This window comes from Vicugna pacos, chromosome 16 (assembly GCF_048564905.1).
Source record: "Vicugna pacos chromosome 16, VicPac4, whole genome shotgun sequence".
Classification (NCBI taxonomy): domain Eukaryota; kingdom Metazoa; phylum Chordata; class Mammalia; order Artiodactyla; family Camelidae; genus Vicugna; species Vicugna pacos.
In genome coordinates, this window is record NC_133002.1 from 44,516,899 (window position 1) to 44,539,720 (window position 22,822).

At 38.7% G+C, this 22,822-nt stretch overlaps 1 protein-coding gene across 2 annotated transcripts in view; it reads left to right on the forward strand.

The window, feature by feature from the left end:
• Positions 1-22,822, forward strand: part of BLMH (bleomycin hydrolase) — a 34,717-nt gene that overhangs the window by 7,130 nt on the left and 4,765 nt on the right. For both annotated transcript variants that reach the window (XM_072939104.1, XM_072939105.1), the window contains exons 7-11: positions 9,795-9,950; positions 10,827-10,985; positions 11,100-11,167; positions 12,222-12,339; positions 14,928-14,997. In XM_072939104.1, the coding sequence (XP_072795205.1) occupies positions 9,795-9,950; positions 10,827-10,985; positions 11,100-11,167; positions 12,222-12,339; positions 14,928-14,997 (571 nt within the window). The remainder of the gene's footprint in view (positions 1-9,794; positions 9,951-10,826; positions 10,986-11,099; positions 11,168-12,221; positions 12,340-14,927; positions 14,998-22,822) is intronic.

Below are 22,822 nucleotides of genomic sequence, written 5' to 3' on the forward strand. Positions count from 1 at the left end.
TTTGCTTAGGAAATTCTGTAGCAGTGGCTCCTAAAAGCAAGTATATTGGCTTAGACTTGCTCCAGACCTAGGAGGTCAGTTTCCCTGAGAATGGAGCCTAGTTTTATTTTTTATTTTAAAGATTTCTTTGAATAAAAAATTTTTAAGCACAAAAAATGTAAAAAGATACACAATGAAAAGTCTTCTTCCCACCCTGTCTTCCATCCTTCCAGTTTCTGTGCACCACCAAATTAGTTTTATACGTTTCTGTTATTGGAATTAGCTGTTACCCTTCCAAAGATCTTTTTTTTTCTTTTACTATTCAATACAAACATATTTTCCTCTCCTTTTGTTGCACAGCTATTAGTATATTATTCATATTTTTGCACAATTTTTTTTTACTTAATGTCTTGGAAATTGTTCCATATTGATACATAAAGAGTTTCTGCATTTTAAAAAATATTTTCATAGTATTCCGTTGTCTGAATGTACTGTAATTAGTTTATCTGGTCCCTATTAATGGGCAATCTGGTTATTTTCAAACTTCTATTAAAAATACTGTAGTAAACAATCGTATACACACATCATGTTGTATATGTGCATGTATACTTGTAGGTTATGTTTCTAGAAGTAGAATTTTTGAGTCAGGGAAAATATGTGTCTGAAATTTTGATATATAATGCCAAATTATCCTCTGGGGATTGTACCAGTTGATACTGTCATCAGCAGTATCTGATAGAACCTGTTTCCTTTTAGTTTTGTCAAGGCAGTGTATTTATCAAGCAATTGGATCTTTCCCAATCTGATATGTAAACAGTTGACAAGTTAACAGTCTGATAGGGAAACTATGTCATTGAGTTTTCGTTTATATTTTCTTACCTTTAGTGGGGCTAGGCATCTTTTCTGTAAACTGTCTATTCATATCCTTGTTTTTCTTCTTGATCTTTTCTCAGTTTCTAGGTACTTCTTAAATGTCACAGAAATTAGCCCACTGTGATGTGAATTGCAATTTTTTCCCCTAGTTTGTTGCTTTTTTTAACTATGCAGAATTTTTTTCATGATGTATAGTCAAATTTGAAATCTTTTATAGTTTTTAATTAGCCTTTTTTTCCCACTCAAATAATAAAATAATTCTTCAGTTTTTCTTCTATTAATATTTTATTTATAGTGTTTTAATGTTTATATTTGAGTCTCTGATCCATTTAGAACTTATCCTGGCGTAGAGTATGAGGTGTAGATCTAATTTTTTTCCCCAAAGGCTCCCCAGTTGACCCGCGTCTTTTCAAATAGTCTATCCTCTCCCAACCCCTTAATTTGAGATGCCATCTTTAACACTTCTAAAGTCTCTAGACATTCAGTTCTGTTCTATTAGTCTGTTTATTCATCTTCCAGTAACTCTTTATTTTAGTTACTGAAGCTGTTTATAGTGTTTCGGTGTGTCTAGAGTTAGTCCCATCTCATTGTTCTCTTATTGTTTTCCTGGCTAATTTTGTTTTGGTATCTGTCTTGTTATGGCATCTGAAGTATTAAAAGCTTCTCAGGTGGTTCTGGTTTAAGATCCGCCACTGCTAAGAAATAACATTTTCTCATGCGGTCTTCTAGTATTTTCTAGTGTGATCTTCTCTTTTGGATTCTGGGAAAGGAAATTATCCTTTTGATGGCCTTAGAAGACATCTCTGACACTGAATAAGGGACTAATCTTTCCCTTGAGGTTTTTAAAGGAAATAGATTATATTCACAGATTGCATTTCCCTTTTGAAGTAGAGCTGCACTTTAGGGGATTAATTTAGTTAAATAGGTGAAAACTGGAAGGAAGACCAGTTAGAAGCTGTTGGAGTCCAAATGGTGCTAATTTGGCCTGAATAAGGGTAGTGATGATAGAGATGGAAAGAAGAGAAATGTGAGAGAGATCTTAGGGGGGAAATCTGTAGGACTTGGCAGTTTATGTGCCAAGGACTCATTAAAAATAACTTTAAGGCTTTAAGCCTGGTAACTGAAAGAATGCTGCTGTGGATCACACAAGTCAGTAAGAGGGGCTCTTTTCAGAGTCCACTGTGAAGGGGAGAAACATTTGGCTTCACAGGGCCTCGTCCCAAGGCATTGTCCAGTTAGAAATGTGTTTCATGCATATGGATACAATTCCAGAGTTCAGGAAAGAGTGATCTAGAAAAGTGATAGTGATGATAGGACAGGTGGCTGAAGCCTTGGGAATTACTGAAATTCCTGAGGGAAGATGGAAGGATAAAATAGATCTCAGTAAAGAATTCTGGAAATATCTATTTCCATGAAACATCTATTTCTATAAAAGTGAGTGCCAGAACTGTGTGATGTGGGTGCTGGTCATCAGTGTCAGATGCTGCAGACAGGTCCAAGGCTGTGAGGACTTGGAAAGAGCTGCTGATTTCCTGAGTAGGGGTGTGTAGAATGGAGGAGCAAAGGAGCTAGATGGAAAGGAGTCAGACCATGACCAGAAAAGATGGGTGGTTTCGAGAAGCTTAGCAGTGCAGGGCAGAGAAGTCGATACTCATTTATTCCATAAATACCGAGTGCTAAATATTAAACACGTTCTAAGCACTGTGGGTATGGTGATGGCCAGAACACATGTGGATGGTCCTTGCTCTTGGGGACTTTACATACTTGTGGGGGGAGACAGACAGTACACAAGTAAGTAAGAAATGATCTGAGAAGATATGTGCTCTGAAGAACGTAAAATGCAGCGATCTATAGGGTGGTTAAGAAAGGCCTTCTGAGGTCAAATCTGAGCTGAGACATGAATGAATAACAGGAAGAATCCAGCTGTACAAAGATCTGGACGCAGAGCACACCAGGCCCAGGGGACAGTAGGTACAAAAGTCCTAATACGGGAGAAGGCTGGGTATTTTTGAGGAACAGAAAGAAGGCAGTGTGGCTTGGAAAGAGGATGGGAGTGGCTGGAAAAGATCTCATAGAGGAAATGAGAACCAGCTTCTAGAGGGCCTGTGAGCCGTGGTAAGGAGACTGTTTTTTGTTCTAAGTCAGGTAGCCACTGGGGAGTTTAAGCTGAGGAGGAGTGGCATGGTTTAATTTTTGTTTTAAAAATATTTCACTCTGGGTGTTTTGAGAATGTGTGGTAAAACAGTACAAGAGGAAGTAGGGAGACCAGTTATGAGGCCCTTGTGGTTTAGATGAGAGATTACAGTGGTTCCAGCCAGGTTGGAAAGAGTGAGGCTGAAGAGAAATGAATACGTTTGGGGGTGTATCTTGGAATTGAAGCTGTCAGGACTTGCTGACATGGAAGACAGAAAAAGGGAAGAATTGGGGTGACGTATGGTATCTTGAAGTAGAGGGCTTTTAGATAAGCCAGAAGGCTTTTTGGCAGTTAGGACAGTGTGAGGGAGGCCGAGTGTGCTAAGGGATGGCAAATGTGAATGAGAGCAATAGTCATTGACAAAGCAAGGTTTTGGGGGAGGGAGAGAATAGATTTGCTCTCAGGAAATGCTTTCAAACTTTAATGTGCACTGAAATCCGCTAGGGATCATGTTAAAGTGCAGATTGATTCAGTAGGTCTGGAGTGGGGCAGGAGAGTCTGAATTTCTATTTCTTTGATACAAACACCATTCTAGAAGTAGTCTCAAGGTGATGATTTGACTATTAGTTATCATCCATATGAGCTCATTCCTTTAACATCACAGAAGGATACATGCCTTTTAAGTGTACCTATTTATGTCTGTTCCTGCCTGAAAATATATTTAATGGCTCCAGAAAGTATTTCCTTCTCTACCTGCTTTTGCTGGCACAGGTAGGTTTTTTTGTTTTTAAAACAGATCCTTGCCTTTCTTTCATTCCCCACCAGGAGGCAGGAGAGAGCCTTTCTGTGCATTATCAGCCAGTGACCAAGATCTCCTCCCCTCTTGTGACTGGTTCATTTACCCTCAGCACACTGAACTTTCTTCAAAGTTCAGCTATTTTCTGTGACCACTTTTGTGTCCTTGCAGTCATTCTACTCTACGATCAATAGGTCATTTTACCTTTGAACCCAGTTACTCTATCAGGAAGACTGAAAAATCAGAGTAGATTATTTTTTAAGGGCACTGTAGCTTTGCGTTTTTATAACAAAGAAGTGATGTTTCTACAGTGCTTTACACTTTACTGGACAATTCAGTATTGTACATACAAATCAAGATTCTAAGATTCTGTCACTTTGGTAGTGGTTCCAAGCACTGAAATCTTGTGGCGTTACCAATTTTGCTCCATTACAAGTGGCTTGGTTGTTATCATTGAACTACCTTCTCATTTCTGACTTTTCTAATTAGCTATAGTTTCCTCCATTCTTTGTCTGCCTATAGCTAGCTTTAAACTCTCACCCTTCAGAGTAGTCTTGACTCAGCTATTGTATCCTGCCTTCCTCTTCTCATTTGGTGTCTGTCTCCCAGGTTAGCTTTGGGGATGGGAATTGACTCCATTCCACATCATTTGTCTTTAAATTGGAATCCACACATTCTTTCCCCATGACCTGTATTTCATGCTTTCTGTGTCCTTTTTCTTTTTTCCATTCCCTTCCCTTGTTCTGTTACTCAGCGATATTCAATTCTGTATAATAACTTGTGTTCAGTGTCCGGTATCTTTTTTTGTGCTGAATGCCAGGTGTGCCTTGTGAGAAGCAGGTGACACTCCTGAGTTCCCCACCAGAGAGCAGACTTGAATAGTCAAAGCTCATGGCCAGTTTTGTACCTCTGGAAACAGGGAACATTACTGCAGAACAACAGAGTCTCTTACCAAGAAAATATAGTGCCAGGGATCCTGGAGATTATACTTCAGAGAATTTTTTTTTTAATTAGAGTTTGTTTAACTATTGTTGACTTGGAGCCAAATATTCTTTCCAAAGTGTTATCTACTGCGTTGAATGTGAATGGCTTTGGATAATTTTTAGTCATGGTAAACAAATAATGTAAAACAAAACTACATGTCTCAAATTACAGTTTTACTGAAGTCCAAGAGAAAGGAATGTCACCCTTCCCATACATGCCTTATATGTATCTTTGATAAAAATTAAGATATATAAAACATACGCAGTAGGACGTATTTGTCCTGCAGAAAGATTCACCATAGAATTCATTTAGATAGCAGAAATGCAGATTTCTTTTAATGCATTTTTGGGGAGAAAGGGGGAATGGCTTAACACTTTACTTTAGATAGGGAGTAGATGCACAAGAAGATACTATGTAAATTATAGTGTAAAGCACTCATTTATATTTAGAATGTGTTTAAAAGTAAACAAATTCACTTAGTTGTCTTAATGTTCATTAGATCTGGCCCTAGCCTCCCAGTTTTTTCGGTCAGGGCCTAACTGAACTAGATAAACCACCTTTGGATGACTGAGAACTGATCAAAATGATCCCATATAAAATGTTTATACACCTGTGACAGCAATTACTAGTTGAAAATACACATCATGTAAGTCTATAAAAGCTTCCTTGTCTAAACATGTTCTAACTATACACATTCATTGTCACTATCTTGACCATAGTTACCAGTGGCAGTGTCCACATGGTGAAAGTTGCCATTTGTGGCCTTGGTGCTGAGCAGATACAAAATGACTGTCTGGTCCATGTGAATCCTAAATGGAGTTCATTAATCTGTGGCTAGAGTAGCTCAATTACGGTTGCTAACGTGATGCCCTGCGTCTTCTTTTCTGTGCTAGAAACCAAACTGAGAATGGTACAGCACTAAAAGTGATGTGGTTTAAGGACCAGCTGTTCAGGTTCATAAAACACAAAGTAAATGCTAGTAAAGGAAGATTCTTTTTGAGAAAACAGAACATAAAATGAAAGACAAGCATGAACTCCTCTGTAGGTTAATCTGCTTCTGTTAAGATGGTAGAATCAGGCCCTACCTTCCAAAATAACACACGAATTAAGAGTTTTTTTCTCCTTGATTTTAGGCCTGATATCACAGGCAGGCCTATTTCTAGTTTTCTGGCTTTGGTTCAGAGAGTTAATTTGAACCTTGCTATCAGGTTCCAGTCTCTCCTAAGGCTTTTCGAGGTCTAGAATGCACTGGAGATGATGATGAGAAATAAATACACAACAGTTTCTGTGGTCGATGATGACATGGATGCTGACTGAGAACTGGGGGATCTTGGAAGTATGTTCCTGATGGTAAGGAACCAGATAGGGACTGGAATATCTAATGAATTTCCCTAAAGATCAGTCTGAAGAAGTCCTAGCTGCTCAAAACAACTTCTAAAGTACAGCTAAGGAGTACCAAAAGCTAAGATCCTTAAATGGTCTTTCAGGATAAAGGGGGATAGGGGGCTGGGGGTGAGAGCATTAAGAAATTAGGCAACCATAGATCATTATCCGGTGGTTCTTTCTAGGACAGAGGTGGGACCAGACATTTCTTAAGGGAGTGGAGGGTAAAGAGGGAAGAGGGTGGGTTCCATCAGATTAAGGACAGCAGAGTTCTCCAGAGTGGGAGTCCAAGGAGAGGAGGGGAAGGAGAGGTGTGTTTCTTACAGGCTGTAGCTTTGTTTTACTCTGTAAGCCTTCCCTTTTGTCAGCTTTTAGGATCCCTTTGGGATTTAGCTTAGGTCATCCTCTGAGATGTGTATCATCTTGCTCTAGTTGAGACCATAGTGGGACAGAAGGAGCCCATAGAATTAATAAGACATTATTTAAAAATAAAATAGCTCCATTGCTTCCAAGAATGACTTCACAACATAGATAGGATTGGCTACCCGAATCTTAACCATATTTGGTACACTTCTTCTGGAAATTGAGAAAGACGTGGTTTAGGAGATCACTCCATTTCAATGTAGAATTTGCCAAAGTTTGTAATCTCTTAAATGAGAAAGTAACAATGTATGTTGGGGGTTACTGTTCTTCATTTAATTAGAGAAAAAAGAGGGAGAAGTGTCCTTAATTATAAATGAAATTGATGGGTGATGATAATGCTGTAATTGGCTTGTGGCAGGTGTGAATCCATGGTCTGTCCCATCAGAAATGGACTGGAGTTGCCACATTTGACTTAACTACCAAGTTCTGCATATTGGAGTCTAGGAAAATGTTACCTATACATATGAGTAAGTGTTCACCGTAGAATGTTTTTGAACTCCTAGATTTGAATTTTTCACTAGTTACTAGAGAAGAACTTTTGATGTAAGAAGACTGTTTTTAATGTGGTTCTTCTAGCATTTGTTGGGATATGTCTAAGACCTAATTTCTATCCCTGGTAGATTAATTCTAGCTGGGGAGACAGTAGAGAAACAGAAATGGCACTATGGAATCAAGCGTTAATTTTTCTAGCTCACACTATTTGTTCCCTTCTCTGAATACTTCTGGCATAAAGATTTAATTAGTGAAAACTTTCTGGAGGAGGGTCATCTTATACTGAGCTTTCAAGTATGGAAGTAGGATTGGGGTCTGAGGAACATAGGCAATGGTAAAGTTATGAAGGTGACAGTGAGCCGAGTGCATGGTGTGGACAGTAAGGAGAGGCGTAAACAATGCAGACTGGAGCTCAGGGTCCATGATGGAAAATAAGGTTAGGTGAAGTTACAGACAGCCTTTAAAATCCAACCATGTTAATCAGGGAAATGCAGACTAAAACCACATGGAGATACCATTACTCATCCGCCAAAATGGCTAAAATTAAAAATATAGTAACAGGTTTTGGGCAAGAATTAGAACAATGGGAATTCTCTTACTTTGCTGGTGAGTATGTAAATTCCTTCAACCCCTTGAAAACTGTTTGGATAAAAATGTTCTTAGCCACTTTATTCATAACAACCCCAAACTGAAAACAACTTGCATGTCCATCAATATGAGGTAAATAAATTATAATATAGTTGTACAGCAATAAAGAACAAATTGGTGACACTCACAACACCCTGAGTGAACCTCACAGACACTGTGTTAACAAAGGTTGCCAGGTAACAGAGAATATGCTGTGTGATTCCAGTTATTTGAAATTAAAGAACAGGCAAAAGTAATCAGTGGTTATGTAAGTCAGAATATTGTTTACCTTGGGGAGGTGTGGGTTATCGATTGCAAAGGAGCCAGGGAACCTCTGGATCCCTGGAAATACTCTGTACGTTAATCTGAATGGTTGTTAACATGGGTGTATATACATGTAAAAAATTGAACTGAACTGTATATGTAAAATTAAAGCACTTCACATACCTACTGAATGTGTATTATGCTTAAATGAACAAGTAAGGAAAATAAATCAGGTCATGCAGTTTAGATTTGTTGTGGGAGATAATAGGAAAGCATTATTGAATCTTTGACAAGGAAGTAACTGGAAGAAAGTGTGGTGCTTCTGAAATTATTCATCCTGTAGTGATGTGGAGAGTGGAACGGTGTTCACATCAGTTATATCCAGATACAGTGCTATGTGCTGTAGATGCTATAGATGCAAAATATCCCTGACCTGGTCCTTATCCTTAAGTTTATGATCTTTTGGAGGAGACAAGTTATGTGAAACCCAGAAAGTTACAGTAAGTGATAAATGCTTAATTCATGGTTTTACAGTAATAGTACTGAAGTCAGATCTGGGTTCAGATCCTAATTCTGCCACTTACTGGCTTTGATACTTCAGTCAAGTTATTTATCTCCCTGAACTTTGGTTTCCGTATCTGTAAAATAGGAATTATGTCTACCATTTTTATTGAGAGGATTAAGAGATACGGTATTCAAAGATTGTAGTACAGCACTGTAGACAGTCAGTGAATGTTCCCTTTTTTAAAAACCCTGTACCAATGGAGCAGTACTTCTATTTTCTTCAGATAGTGTGTGACCTCATTTCAAATTGTGGTTCTGCCACTTACTGGCTATGTGATCTTAAGTGGGTTATTTAATTTCTTTAAGTCTCAATCTCTTTTGAGGAAAAAAAAAAGAGGGTAAGTTATACCTTGAGAGAGTTTTACAAGATTTAAGTGAGCCTAGCAGATATATAGTTTCTAATACAAAATAGTCACAGTTAATGAATACAAGATCCATTTCTTTTGACTGTAATGGAGTATACAAATGTATGGAACAAATAAAGCAGGTAATAAATGGTGAAATTGGATCCAGGTGGTGACTGGGGTGGAAAGAAGAGGCAGATCATAGTATATACTTTTAAAAAGATACAGCAAATTTCATATAGAAGAGGAAGTGTTTTCTATACTCTGACCTTTATACAGGGTATGTCTTTATACTTTTATTTTTGTTTTTCTGTAAGATGAAAATAATATATATCCTTAGATTGTAATAACGCTAACTCAGAGGTGCTGTGACATCATTAGAAATATGTTATGGTCTTAACAACCAAAAAAATGGTACATTACTGCTAGCAGTTATTCTTATTCTAGTGATACTTTCAATAGACATCATCCAAACTCCAGCAGAGAAGTTAATGACTTTTCTATGTAGAGACCCCATCACAATCAAAGCAAAACCTAGGAGCATAAAGGGAAGGAAATCCATTTATAAAATGTATATAATTATTTGTCACTTGAAATATAATCAGCAGAGCCACAACCCAGGTCTTATTGTATACCAGTGGTGAGTCGTTTCTTGGCTAAGGAAGTTTAACTTGCAGAGCAAATACGAAGCACTAAATATTAACATTTCAGAATTGTATTGTTCAAGAGTGTTTATTCAAGAACTTACAAGTTACTGATATCAGATCTTGGACAGCAACCTTACAATTTTTGGAGCAGTATTAGATTCCTGTGAAATTTCTGGCTTGAACTTAGCCACTGACTTCTTGTGTTCCCAAGTTCGAAGAAAACGAAGAGATAAAAAATCCTGCCTCCGCCCTAGCCATCACTCATCTGTCCTCCTTTTTTCCAGATATTCAGAGTGGTGTGCATCTGTTTGGGTAATCCACCAGAGACGTTCACCTGGGAGTATCGAGACAAGGATAAAAACTATCAGAAGTTTGGCCCCATAACACCCTTGAAGTTTTACAGGGAACATGTCAAGCCACTCTTCAACATGGAAGATAAGGTTGGAGGCTGGCACTGGCAGCCACTGGCTGTTTTAATTTCAAATGCTTGTTGACTATGAGGAAGAGGATACGATTCCTTAGTTAACATGCATGGGCATCAAACTAGATACTAAACAAAATTTTTCCTCCTTCCTTTGAGGTGTTTTTTTGTACCTAGTAAGTTGGTCATATCAGGATCCCCAGTGTTCATCGTCAGAGACTTTTCTAACTGTAGATTAGCAGTCAATTTAATTCCCACATGCTCCCCTGATTTGGGCCCTAGATCATTCTCAGGTGCAGAGACAATGGAAGTGCATTGGGTGTTTCTTACCATGTTTATAGAGCACCTCTGTACTGTGGGCCCCTGTGAGAGGAAGCAGTGTCCTGTCCCAGTTTTTCCTGCTCACTTCCAGTCTTCTCCACCTGCCGACCAAGATGACAAGAGCCCCTTCTTTTATTGGCATCTTGACCCTCTTAAGAGTAAATGGCCATGTTTTGTGATTGGAGTCCCAGCTCAGTTGGGGTATTGCCAGATGTTGAGCCTACCCTGTAACTTGAGAGCAGAGGTCTTCTGATGGAATCTCAAATCTTCATCTTGCCTTACTCAGTGCATGCAATTCTTCAGAATTAATTTTGAGTTAAATCTTGCCAGTAGGAAAAACAGGGTGATACGGCTCCCAAATGCGTCCCTTGGACTAATCAGACTATATAGGGACCTCTCTCACATGACCTTGTCACCTTTTGTTTCTTTGTTATTTACCAGTGTGTTTGTAATGCTTATTCTTTTAGGCAGAGGTGATGAGCTTGATACAAATATATGAACTTAGAGGAGAGGTTGTATCTCACTTGGCATTCCTGGTTTTATATGCTAATCAACATGTTCTTGATCTCAATAGATTTGTTTAGTGAATGACCCTCGGCCCCAGCACAAGTACAACAAACTTTACACAGTGGACTACTTAAGCAATATGGTTGGAGGGAGAAAAACTCTATATAACAATCAACCCATTGACTTCTTGAAAAAGATGGTTGCTGCTTCCATCAAAGATGGAGAGGTTGGTATGGTTTCTTTGTCTTCTGCATTGTGATTAAAACCTCTTCTTCCTATGGTGTCATAGGAAGCTAGGACTTAGGTTGACTTTCTTTCTTCCTCTTTCCTCTTTTTCTAGGCTGTGTGGTTTGGCTGTGATGTTGGAAAACACTTCAATAGCAAGCTGGGCCTCAGTGACATGAATGTGTAAGTGTGGGGAATTCAAAACAGAAAATCATTTGTGGGCGGGTTGTTGCTGTGGGAGTGCACTCCTGGTACAAAGTGACTCGGCTGAGGTTCACTCAGAGATAAGGCTGGCCTGAGGGTGGGTCTCCTTCTTTGCATTTCGTAGTGTTTGAGAACTCAGAGCAGAAACTCCACATACGTATATGCTCTAACCTGGGAAGTCAAGATCATACTTCATATCTGAGCTGAAATTGTTGGGTGTTCCTGAAAAGTCATCCTGTATAAGAAAGACGTTTTAAAAAAAATTGATTACCCTGTGCATTTGTGGATGTAGTGAAAGGTTTTCCAGATCTCTTGTTTGCTATTTGATCCTTCTTAACTGCTTCTCTTACTTTGATGCCTGTGTATTTTGTCTTTATGACAACTAGAACTATTTTGCATATACACTTTAAAGCATCCCCCAATTGTTTTTGATAATAAAGATTCATTTTCAAGCTGTCTCATAAAATTCCTTAACTGTTAAAATATATCACTTTAGCATTACTTGTGAGTAATTATTACTTGTAGGAAGTTGAGTAAGTATCTTGACAGTTAACAGCAGGAGAAAGGAAATCTAAAAGACAATTCATGAGTTTTTTTAACTTTGAAAGCATTCTTTAATATTTTCATGCTATTTATTTAAATTTCACAGTCAGCAGTGGTCTACTTGAATTCAGAAACTGAGTGTTTCTACTGGCTCAGAAGAGACCATTTTTGAAAGAAGTTACTTCAAAAGTTTTTTTTTAACTTCATCTTGCCAAAATGACAGTGCAGGCTCATCTTGTCAGCTTTTTGGTTTGGGGGAGTTCATGTTTAACCACTTCATACTTTCCTGAGTACTCTTATGACCCATAGAGAATGGAATCCCACTGAGAGACTAAATTCTGCGTGTACCACGTTCTCTGAAGAGCCACAGCCCAGGCTTTCATGGGGCCATTGCGTCCCTTCAGTTTCTTCTGTGTTCCTTTTACAGGCAGAAGCCGGTTATCCCCCGCGATTGTACTCTCTATATTCTGTGCTGTCGTTCTTTTTACAGCTATGACCATGAATTAGTGTTTGGTGTCTCCATGAAGAACATGAATAAAGCTGAGAGGCTGACTTTTGGGGAGTCACTCATGACCCACGCCATGACCTTCACTGCTGTCTCAGAGAAGGTATGACCCTCGGCGTACCTATTCCAATCTTTTGCATAGATGGACCTACATTCTCCTGCAGACCATTTAATCCAACAGAGCTTCTTCATAGTGTATATGATTTCTGTTAAAAGTTAGCTTCCATGCAAGACACTATACCCACCTTACTTGGGGTTTGGCTGTGTTCTTAAAAATAGGAACTTTTCCATGAGTAGCAGAATTTGGGTCAGCAGGGAGTAGCTTTGGAAGTTCTTGTGAAAAGAGGTCAGCTGGGAACTTGGGAGAAGATAACTTCTATTTAATAAGGAATTAAAGTGTGCCCTGAAAGTGTTCGTATCTCGATGACTTATGTTCAGACTTACTTTCCTTTCATTTGTTATTCAGATTCTTCTGCAGTAAAATGTCAGTAACAGTAAGTTGTGGATGCCATGCCCATTACTGGATTTATTCAGAGCTTCAGGCAACTGGATGTAAAGCATTTTGAATTTCCTGTGAAAAACTCTGACTAGTGATACCACTATTTCTAGGACACAGTGTTGGAAACAACAACTGCAGTTTTATCTTTATCCCCATTTCTAGGCTGTAGAATAGATGCTTTACTCCCGTGCTCAGGCATCATAAGAAAGAGAAGACTTCAAACTACTTTAATTCTTTACCACCATAAGCAAAATTGTTCTTTTCCTAGCCTAATTACTGGAAAGAAAATCACAGAATAATTACTTTGACATTAGAAGGAACTTTTCATAAAATACTATAAATAATGAAATAAAATACTAAAGTAAATAAAGTAGAATAACATACTACTGAAATACTTAAGATAAAATGCTAAATTGTTCATGTTTATGTTTGGGCCTGCTATATTGTAAAATAAAGTGGATTTATAACTAAAGTTCCTTAAAGCTAAACTTTAAACTATTTAGAGGATCATTAAAAAATGAAAACAAACTAAAAATCATGTATTTTCCGAGAGAGGTTTGGCTTTTTATCGTTTTCTGTCTCTGTTATAATAGAGTATCCCCTGTTTCAGGAATAAAAATCATATATGCTCTATGTCATTTTCTCTGGAACTTCCATTCTTTAATTGGCATGGTTTATTAATATGTTGTTTTCTCCTCCAGGAAATGAAAGTCTATTACATGTTAATAGCAGAAAGCAGAATTTATATTATCATAAGTGGAATTTCATATTGAGATTTTTCTCTTCTCTCCACTTTGAGTTTTTGGCCACTAAAACTAGTTTGCACTGCATTTGAATGATAATACAGATATTCTTTCTTGTCGCTGATTTCTTGGAACCTCTGTAAGGGAGCCCTGTAAGGGAGGTCCAGATACTGTTCTATATTTGTAGACGACACAGCTTGATCTAGGTCATATAGGAATTCATTAGTAAAGGAAAAAAGAGGAAACATTTTCAGACTTACTATAATGAATGACCTTAGGTGATACAGATTCTAAGAGTGATGTTTAAAAGGAAAGCAAAAGGGAACTACGATGCAGAGAGTAACATTAAAGCATTTAATAAACTAGCTCCAGAAGGTACCTGGGACTAAGATTAAGGAGTGGTACAGGCAAGTGTGTTTGAAACTTGTGGGTTTGACTGTTGGCTCTTTCTGAGACTGAAAATTACTGAGATTCAAGAAAACTGCCAAGAGTAAAGTCAGATCCCATGTAGATGAGACTCATGCAGTAACATGCAAGTGGGAGTTGACAGATGAAATCATTAGAAGATAATTCAGGAGCCAGCTCTCTTCTGATGCTACAAAGACATAAATTGTTTTGACATCAGCAAATGCCCTGGGTAAACATTAAAGAGAAAAAGTCTTTTCACAAATGGAACCTTCCTCTTATCCCTCTCTGTGTCACTGTAATAAAGACTATAAATGAAGGTTATCGTGATAATTATCATTGTCCCATTTAAGAAGATGCAAATTGAGCTTATTTTATTAATGAAGGTAGAAGAAGAACAGAAGTGCCTGGGTTTTATTTGATGAAAATAGTCTTTTTACTTTTGCTTTGCCATTCAATCTCTATTGTATTAAATTCAATATTTACGTAACTGAATCAGTAAAAGAACACATTTGGAGAGTAGCATTACTTGGTTCCCCTAAGTAGAAAATTAGGCAGTTTGATGAGAATGTGTTTGTTTTCCTTGTTAAACTCTTGGTTTAGAGTCTTAGAATTTAAGGTCTTAGAATCATTTCTAGAATAAATATAAGGGAATGGCTTTGCAAAGAATGCAGATTGATTAAAAGGAAGAGTCCATGGCTTCAAATGGTGTTCACTGCTTTTAATATTTTATTTTAATATTTTATTTTTCTTAGCCAAGTAGCATTTTAATATGTTTATTTTCTGTATAAAATAGAATGTAATGGAGAAAACTATTTATTGCTTTGTTAGATTTATTGCATTTTTACCTCGGGGGATTTATACGCCACTTCTATTGGAGTGTCCCTTTAGTTACCATAGAAGATGCGCGCCCTTGTCACGTGTACCATTGCTGTGTGGAGAAGGCTGTTTCTTCCGAGTGGCTGAAGAAGAGCTGAAATTACATGACACCTCTTCAGGAGGGATCTCATTTCAGCTTATACACTGTCATCTACTCTTTTGCAGGATGATCAGGCTGGTAGTTTCCTGAAATGGAGAGTAGAAAATTCATGGGGTGAAGACCATGGCCATAAAGGTAAGCTCAATCTAGTGGTAGTAAACCAGGGTGACTGGGGTCTGCTGTACACTCTGCCTCCTGAGGGAAAAGGGAAGAACGCTGCCCTAGTGTGGAGCATTTTTATTTTCAATAATTAGTCCCATTAGCTCTACTATTCTAGAGAAACACTTGAGGATCTGGCTTGCCCCCAGGGTCCCTGTGACCAGCATGGTATGCCTGAACTCCCAAGCTGGCTCTGAGACCAATTTGTGCTGGTATCATTCCAAATAACGCTGACCCTATTAGACCTCTTCATACTGGCCAGGTGCCAGAACCACTTGGCCAGTAAGACATTTGCGTTCCCTTTGTCAGGGCGCTTGCTGTATAGAATTTGGTGCCTTTTTGTTTACTGCAGTAACTCTATAGAAAGACAGAAGCCTTCAGAGTGAGAGAATGGGATTGGCAAGAAACTTTAGGTATTTATTGAAGACTTGGTAGCAGTTGTGAAGTCTAAAGGGGAGAATACTTTGATTACCATTTAGTACTATTTTGTTCTGACAAACGAAAACCCAGATAGAACTCATAAATAAACTGTAGTAATTAGGCTTTTAAAAGGGATGGGTAATATATGAATTGTAGAAAATTAGAAGTATAGTTAAGCCAAAAGAGGAAAATAAAAATCTCTAGTAATCCTGCCACCCAGAGATCACCATTAATTAAGTTTAGGGTATATTTTTGTGAATTTTTGAGACCATATTTTTAAAGACTTTTTCATAATAGATGTAATAGATAAAATCCTTTTAAGGTACCTTTACGCTTTAATATTTAGGATTCAAATCGAAAAGTGGCAACTACCATAGAATGTTATGCATGTCAGCATGTATTTGCATGAGTGCTGTGTCCTGGTGGCATCTTGTAGCAGCTGTTTCCCAGAATCCATGTTCCTTACTTTTAGCCAGTGGACCCTGGCCAGGAAGGGCATGTCAGCCACAGCTTTCTAGACTGGAAGACTGGGAGGAGGTAGGTAGGGACTCCAGTGAGATACCCAGACACTTGGAATCAGACTTCAGCATACATTTCACTGAAGCAGGAATCAGCCAGAACTTTTCTTTAAAAGAAAGAAAGAAGGTGGGGAGGGGTGAGGAGAAGGAAGAAGGAAGGAAGGAAAGGAGGGAGGAAAGGAGGAGACAGAGATCCCAGCACCTCTTCACCTGTTGCCTCCCTCTGTGTTTAAGAGATCTTTTTAACTAAATTGTTTAGAGCCCTAGGATTTCCAAGGGTAAAAGGTGGAGGGAGGAAGAATACGGAGGTTTGGAAGTGAGCACATGGAGCTACAGTCATTTATATTTGTAAACTGCTGTCTCAGAAGAGCCTGTAACCCGAGTTTTGAACTTGACAGGACATGAGTATGCTGAGAGTGGGCAGCACAGGCTGGGATAATGTGGTGGCCAGCACCTGAAGGCCATTTAGTCTGTCATTCCAAGTCTTCGTCTCCCCATGAAATGGTCTTTGGTGGATTTTGGCCAACTGTCCCTGGGATCTGCTGTGAAGCTCAGCAGCTCAGTGTTTATGTGTAAGCAAATACCAGTGCTGGCTGTGCATTTCTGTTCATTATCAGGTAGTTGCATGGCCCCCTTCTGTGATTTCTGTTAAGTTTTGTGACTTTGGGGTACTTGCTAAATTAACTGGTACGAGTTAAAGTGTGACATGTTTTATACCTGGTGATTTCTTATAAGATGAATCCATTTTAAGACACATACACATTGGGATCAGGTAGAGATGAGTATAGATCTTAACGAAGCTAGCAGAAAGATTAAAAAGAAACAACTTAAAATGCAGTTATGCCTGCAAATTGCTGGTAGTTAGGAAATGAAAGGAATAGTTTATCTTGAATTGGAAGGGTTTGGTATTTGTAACATTTTAAAACGTAAGAGTGCGTTGGATGAAGCTCTAACTTCTGTTTCATTTTTGGTCTAATTTGGTCCCTGTAAATGGGCTTGTTATAATAAAGGTTACTGTCTAGGAAAAGGACCAACATTATGACTTGTTTAGGTGAGCCAGGACCCTTTGGCTTGTTTCTGTGCTATTTTTCTATCTTTAATAGTCACTGAGTTTGTAAATAGTATTGCTGTCCATTTAAGGGAGGATAAACACTTATAAAGACAGGAGATGCTTTGTGTTTTGTGTAGTGTGAGTTATTGTCTTTATTACTTTGAACCGAAATATCTACTCTTAAGATTCTAGGTCACTTTGCTGGTTTTTTTTTTTTTCCATTCAAATGAGTCAATAAAAGTTTTGCTTCTGCTGACTTACTCATTCCATTATTATGCTGAGAGAGCTGGGGTCTTGATCCCTGTGGTCTGCCTATAATCATCCTAGTGAAACCTGCCACTGTCTAGTTAAGATTAAACTAACTTTTCTGTTGTTCTTGAATAACTGAAATGCTTGAGATTATACAGAGCAGAGCATGTCAGTAGAGAGCCAAAAGATAAGGGATTGAACTGAGTGGGGGATGGGGAGTAATATTCAAAGCCAAAATAAATTATTCTCATGTGTTTCTTGGTAATGTTCTTTCTGACTTAACAGGAAGGAAGGAAAGAAAACATGATCTAATTTAATTGGCACACGTGGCCTGACCTTAGGACTGAGTGTGTAGTAAGTTATTATGCTGGCAGTGTGTGTTTCCCCCAGCAGGGCCCTCCTGTCTGCCATGCTGGTGGGCACCGGCTGGCGTGTCTGAGGCAGAACCTCTATTTGTGCTTCTCAGGAGACATGACGACCTTAAAGAGCATGGCTGGGATTTTGTTTCTGTAGATAACATTGTTAACAGTTTGTTACTATTCTTTTTGGGATTTCTGCTTGTTAAGATTGATGGTTTCTCAAAAAGCAATGTTGGAGACTAGCTGGAGGTAAACGTAGCGGAGATACCTGGGCAGGCTGCGTTTTCCCTCTGCCCAGTTCTGGCTTGCTCTTCCCCATGGGTCATGTTTGTAGCCCTTCCTGCCCAGAGTCTGCTAATTAAATCAAATAACGTGACTTTCCCGAAGTGGACAGATACTACCTCTGACTACAAGAGACATAAAAGGAGAAGTTAATTCTTACCTTATGTGCCCATTGGGTTACTTTTTGTTGTTGAATTCTCCTATTCTTGGTCAGCTGGACTGAAAATTGGATGCATATCTAACATGCTGTACAACCAGCATGACTTTCTTTCCTCCCCTGCTTCTTGAAATACTTGACTGTGCACTTTGGGGAAATCTTTATCTTTTGAAAGTTTTGCCTCTCTTAGTTTCCATTTTGAACCAAGATTAGTTTTTCATTTTTCAAATTACCCTTGTGCCTTTCAGCTTCAAGTTTGAAGTTGTTTTTAACCCGCATTCTTCATCTTTTCTTACAAATGAGCCTCTCTGTTCCTGATTTCATTTTGGTAAAATTTCCAGACTTCCTCCTATAAAAGGGAGTTGCCTGATGATCTCAGTTAAAGAGGCTTTGTTGTGTTAGAGATTAATCTGGAAAGAAACTTATGTAGCTGATTCAGATTACATCTGGACTTGTGCTTTGGCTATGTAGCCTTGATCCGGTATTTACCCTTTCTAAGCCTTAGTCTTTTCATCTATAAAACGAGGATAATAATTGTACTTACAGGGTTGTTATGAGAACTACTATAAGAAGTGCTCGGCAATATTAGCTGTCGTTGTTAGCATTGTTAATGTCACCTGTAGGCACATGCGGACAGGAGAACCGGAACATGAGCCCCCTTAACCTTTCCCTTCTAGGAGAGGGCTGTCTAACTTGCCGCGGTTCTGGCATCAGGTCCTAAGAATTCGAGACTTTCGTGTGACCATTGGGCTACGTCACCAGTTTACTGGATGGATGACTCGTCATATGGGCTTAGTTTCATGAGAGAAAGCAGTGGAGGTGAATAAACCCAGTGCTGAGGAAAACCCATTAGCAATAACTTCACCTCACATTTATTGACGGGGTGCAGGGAACCGTGCACGGACCTTGGTGGAATGAATGTCTCTGACCCTCCAAGGAATTTATACTTACTCACCTGGGACACAGGAAAGGGGATTTGAAAAGGGCTGTGATGTGACCAAAGTGGCATTCATGGTGTGCTCCCCAGACTGTAAGATATAGGATAAGTAGACAGAGAAAAGCAAGAGAAGGGATGATTTGTCCAAGAAGGCAGCTGACAGTGAGGAGGAACCAGGAAGAGCCCCCTCAGTGGGGAGACAGTAGAAAGACATGGAAGCTGAGGTTATTGAAATGGGTGAGGGGTTAGAGGCAAGTTACAGGGCGCTCTGATGTCAAGGAGAACCTGATGGTACATAGTGCTGTAGCGGGGCGGGCAGTCAGAATCTAAGTCAAGGGAAGAGGCTTGGGGGTTGGACTTTAAGGGAGGTTTTGGAACCTTTAGGAGGGATGAAGTTAGAAGCCCAACTGTCCTATCAACGCCACCTCAGCAACGTTTCATACTTGATTCTTTCAGAAGCTGAGTACAGGGTATGGGTAGGGTTAGGAGGGGGGTTGAAGCTGGGACAGTTGAGGCTGTAAATCTTGCTCCATATGTGTTTGTAATTTATTATAAGAACAAATGTGTAAAACATAAACACAAGAATAAATGCGCAATGTAGGGCATAAACTACAGGGGAGATGGTGAGTGGGTAGGGGTGAAGGCTCCTTAGTGATTCTTCAAGGGTGAGTGGAGCTTTAGGAAAGATGTTAGGGTTGTGGCTTTTTGGGAAAGGAAGTAGGAAGCTAGCCAAGGAGAGGGGAGCTGAGATGGGTAGGTCTTGGCATGTGAAGTGTGCTTCAGGCAGGTCGGAGGAGCGGGGCCAAGAAACAATGTGGCCTGCCATCAATGGAGCTGTGGAGGGGGGATCAAAAAGCAGGCTTTGCCGGAAACAAACAGAAAAAGTGATGTTTGGAGTCAGAAGTCACTGAGTTTTGGTGGGAAAACAGACCCTTGGATGACACCTAAATTTGGGTTTTCTCCTCCTGTCCGTTATCAGAGATCCTGGCAGGATAGTGTGTGATCTTAAACTTGCCTGGATCTTGCTCACAGTTCAGGGAAATGGAAAATCAGACTGGCTGATGTGTTGCCTTCTCTGTGCGGAGGTGGACAGGCTGCTTCTGGACTCCTTGGCAGAGGGCATTTCCTCCGGAAGTGTGTGCTTCTGCTGACTGAACTTTGTTGTGGTTTGATGGTTTAAAAAAATACAACCCGCAAACCAAAACAGTCCTCTTTCCCTACCACATTTTCCAGTCTGCCTTTTTATTAGGGAAGCAGAATCTTCTCTAGCCTTTGTCTCTGAACGAGGCCACAGGTAATATCCAGCTGTAAGAGTATCCCTTCTCCTATCAGCAAAAGGTCCCGGAGTGTGAATGTGTCCTCACCACGTAGCCAGGCTTTTGTGTCTACCCTGAAGGAAAAAGAAGCCTTTTCTCAGATAACTGTCCAAATGTCTGTCTCCTAAGTGGTGGGCTTTTTGTTTGTTTCTTTCTTTAACTTCCAGCCCATCATCTTCTCCATCCTTCTGAATAATTGCACTTAGAACACAAGGCATCTCTTTGATTTAAAATTACAAAATACCTCATAAATGGACCCCACAAAAACTGGGCACATGACTGTTGATGTGGGATGTGTGAGCTAATGGAATTGGTTCCAGATAGTTAGGTGCCTGAGCTAGGTTACGTGTTCTCTGTTGCCAGAGCCATAACTACCTGCTACTCTCTTTGCACTGAGTGCTCTGTTGGAGGAAGCTGAGCCCCACGGAAAAGACTGAATGTGGAGTTAAAACCTGAATTTGAGTGTCGGCTTTCCTTACTGGTGTGTGACTTTAAACAACTCGTACCAACCCTGACTGCCTCATACTGTTGCTGTGAGGATTAAAATCAAAACAAGGGTAGTGGATGTAAAATTGCATTTTGAAGTGTAAGGTCCCTACAGTTTTATGTGTGTGTATTTGTTTTATTTTGCTTTCTAAGGTGTGATTCTTTTAACAAATGATAAAATTGCATTGTTCCAAATTCAAAATGCAAAAAAGTGTGTGAAAAGGAGTCTCATTTCCAACTCTGTCACTCTCTTCTCCTTTGTCCTCCCCTTCTTTCTGGTTACCATTTCTGTTCATTTCTGTTGTATATTTCCAGGGTGTTTCAGTACCCCACAAGTAGCCTACTTTATCCCCTGCTCTGCGTTTTGCTCTCACTTCACTTAATAGCATGTTCTAAAGGTCTATCAGCACATTTCCACATCAGTACAGCATCATTATCTTCTATTGTCTGGATGTACCATAGTTTATTTAACCAGTTCCCTTATGATAGAACTTGGATTGTTTCCAGGCTTTTGCTATTACAAACAATATTGCAGTGAGTTAATATTGTACAATGCTTAGAACAGTGCCTGACACATGGTAAGAATAGAATAAATATTAGCTATTATTGTGCATAAATAAATATATATTGTGTGCATGCAAGTACTGTATCCTCCAACAGAGTACTCAGGATGTTTGTAGGATAAAGTCCCAGAATTGGCATTGCTTAGTGAAGAGGTAAATGCATTCGAATTTTTTCTAGATTGCTAAATTTCATTCCATAGGGATTGTGTCATTTTGTACATTTGCAACATACTGTGTGTAAATATAAGGTATTAGAGCTTGCTTTCCACAGAGGGTAACCAACAGAAGTGGCTGACAGATTGTCACTACTTAATTACCTGTTAACATTGTGTATGTTCATAGACGGGGGCTAGACTGTGCCAAGGTTTTAGTGAGTGGCGCCTTTTTTCATTGAGACTATGTTTCTGTGTTTTCTTAACACTTACCCTGTGTTTTTCTCTCATTTTTTCATTATAATAGTGGAGAAATATTTGTAAGCATAGCAGCCAAATTAGAAGCTATAAAGGAAAAGATTGATGAATATGACTTCATAAAAATAAAAAAATTTTAATAGACTAGAAAACATCATCAACTGAATTAGAAGGAAAATTACATAATAGGAAAATGTTTGTAATCATCATATTATGAATTTATAAAATTAAAATTAAAACTTAATTTTAAATTTAAAAATTATAAATATGGAGAGCACTATTACTGATCACTGTGAAAATGGCAAACACACCAGTTAAAATTTTGCAGAGGTCTCAAACATACTGTTTACAAAAGAAAGCTAAATATCAAGCAAACACACACACAGACAAAAGTTCAAGTTGAACCCTCCCCAAAAAAGTTGTAATTATATATACCAAGTATTGATGAGGATATAAGGAAATTAAATAGATAATTAAGAATGTATACAAAGATTTAATTATAAAAATGTTTATAACAGTGTTGTTTCTAAGCATGAAAAAACAGTGCAGATTCCAGCAGTAGGGGATTGATTTAAATACATTTTGGTTTACTTATACAAACTTGGCACTTAATTTTTTTATGATGTAAAATATGTATTTTTTATTGTTATAGTCAGTTTACAATGTGTCAATTTCTGATGTACACAATTTTTCAGTCATACATGAATATACATATATTCAGATGTAAGATACGTATTTTTAAATCCATATGGAAAGAGCAATATTGGAAAACTGCATGTATGGTACTCTGTAATAAAAGAGCACGTATGAGGTCTTGTTTTTATACACGTAGAAACTTTTATAAAAGGTTGCACGTAGAATCTGAACAGGGCTCATCCCAAGGTGGTGGGATTGCAGGCAGTTACAAAATTTATATTTGTCTTCTCCTCCTTATCATCCACCTCTTCTTCCTTCTGCTCATCTTCTTTCTCTTCCTCATCTTCCTCTTCCTCCAGTGTTTTCAAAATTTTTTATGACGAGCATTATTTGGGTAATCTTTAAGAAGTCAAAAAG